The sequence below is a fragment of the Cyprinodon variegatus genome, unplaced genomic scaffold (genome assembly GCF_000732505.1).
Source record: "Cyprinodon variegatus isolate N-32 unplaced genomic scaffold, C_variegatus-1.0 Scaffold750, whole genome shotgun sequence".
NCBI lineage: Eukaryota > Metazoa > Chordata > Actinopteri > Cyprinodontiformes > Cyprinodontidae > Cyprinodon > Cyprinodon variegatus.
In genome coordinates this window covers 210,404-211,689 of record NW_015151203.1, presented here as the reverse complement: position 1 = coordinate 211,689, position 1,286 = coordinate 210,404, and the positions used below count along the sequence as shown (strand labels likewise).

The 1,286-nt window shown below is 41.4% G+C and overlaps 1 protein-coding gene across 1 annotated transcript in view; it reads right to left on the bottom strand.

Annotated features, from left to right (window-relative positions):
• Nucleotides 1–1,286, bottom strand: part of LOC107098128 (ras-related protein Rab-1A-like) — a 24,850-nt gene that overhangs the window by 9,525 nt on the left and 14,039 nt on the right. The window contains exon 2 of the mRNA XM_015395611.1: nucleotides 276–348. Within this exon, the coding sequence (XP_015251097.1) occupies nucleotides 276–348 (73 nt within the window). The remainder of the gene's footprint in view (nucleotides 1–275; nucleotides 349–1,286) is intronic.

The following is a 1,286-nucleotide window of genomic DNA, read 5'->3' as shown; positions in this document are numbered from 1 at the left end:
CTGAACGCATCAGAGTCTGAACGCATCAGAGTCTGAACGCATCAGAACCTGAACGCATCAGAGTCTGAACGCATCAGAGTCTGAACGCATCAGACCCCGAACGCATCAGAGTCTGAACGCATCAGACCCCGAACGCATCAGAGTCTGAACGCATCAGAGTCTGAACGCATCAGAGTCTGAACGCATCAGAACCTGAACGCATCAGAACCTGAACGCATCAGAACCTGAACGCATCAGTCAGACAGCAGAAGGAACAGAGGTGAGGCGATACTCACAGCGAAGCGGAGCAGCAGACAGGATTTTCCCACCCCAGAGTCTCCGATCAGGAGCAGCTTGAACAGATAGTCGCTGAAAATGAAAAAAAAGAATAAATAAGTTATTTTAAAAGAAATCATCTGAATGCTGTTAAATTTAACCTTAAAAAGAGCAAAAGCAGAATCTTTTTAACTGCTTATGTTCCTAAAAGGAGCTGAACCCCTAAAAAAACTATTATTATTATTATACGATCTGTTTGAGAGGAATATATTTAAAGGTCACAGCTACGACTTTTCCATCAGAATAATTTATTTCTCATTTATAAAACATCGTCTAGATTCAGAAACAGCTCATAACGCATTTGTCCTGCTGGATTTTATTAGAAGACATTTTTTGTGAGGTGAGAGCTCCATTAAATCTGCCTTTAAGAAAACAGTTTGATCCTAATTTTTGGGTGATTTTCTTTTATTTATTGCAACATTATCCGTCTCTTACAGACGGATGTTTCAGTGTGACTCACCTAAAGTCAAACGCTGCGTCATGATGTGAAATCTGCTGTTTCAACAGAAAAAAAAGCTTCCAAGAAAATAAAATAAATAGACATCTGAAAGTTTTTTGTTTTTTTTCCAGGTGTCGTGTGGTGAAAAAAAACTGAAGTTATTGTCTATTGTGGTCATTATCTAGGGCAGAGGTCACGGATTAGAAGTTTGGAACTAGTCTGACTTAAAACATTTATAAATTACTGCATGTTGTCCGACAACAGTGTCTAATTTCAGTTGCACTTCTTCTCCTGTTAATACGGTAAAGCCCTGGGGAGCGTCCGGCTCCAGGCTGCACGTGATCCAAATGAGCCAATGAGCTGTCAGTCTGGGTTGCTGCTGCTGCTACTTTTAGTAGTAGACTGTCCCTGTAGTCTGTCCCTTTAGACTGTCCCTTTGTTCTATCCCTGTAGACTGTCCCTGTAGTCTGTCCCTGTAGACTGTCCCTGTAGCCTGTCCCTTTAGACTGTCCCTTTGTTCTATCCCTGTAGA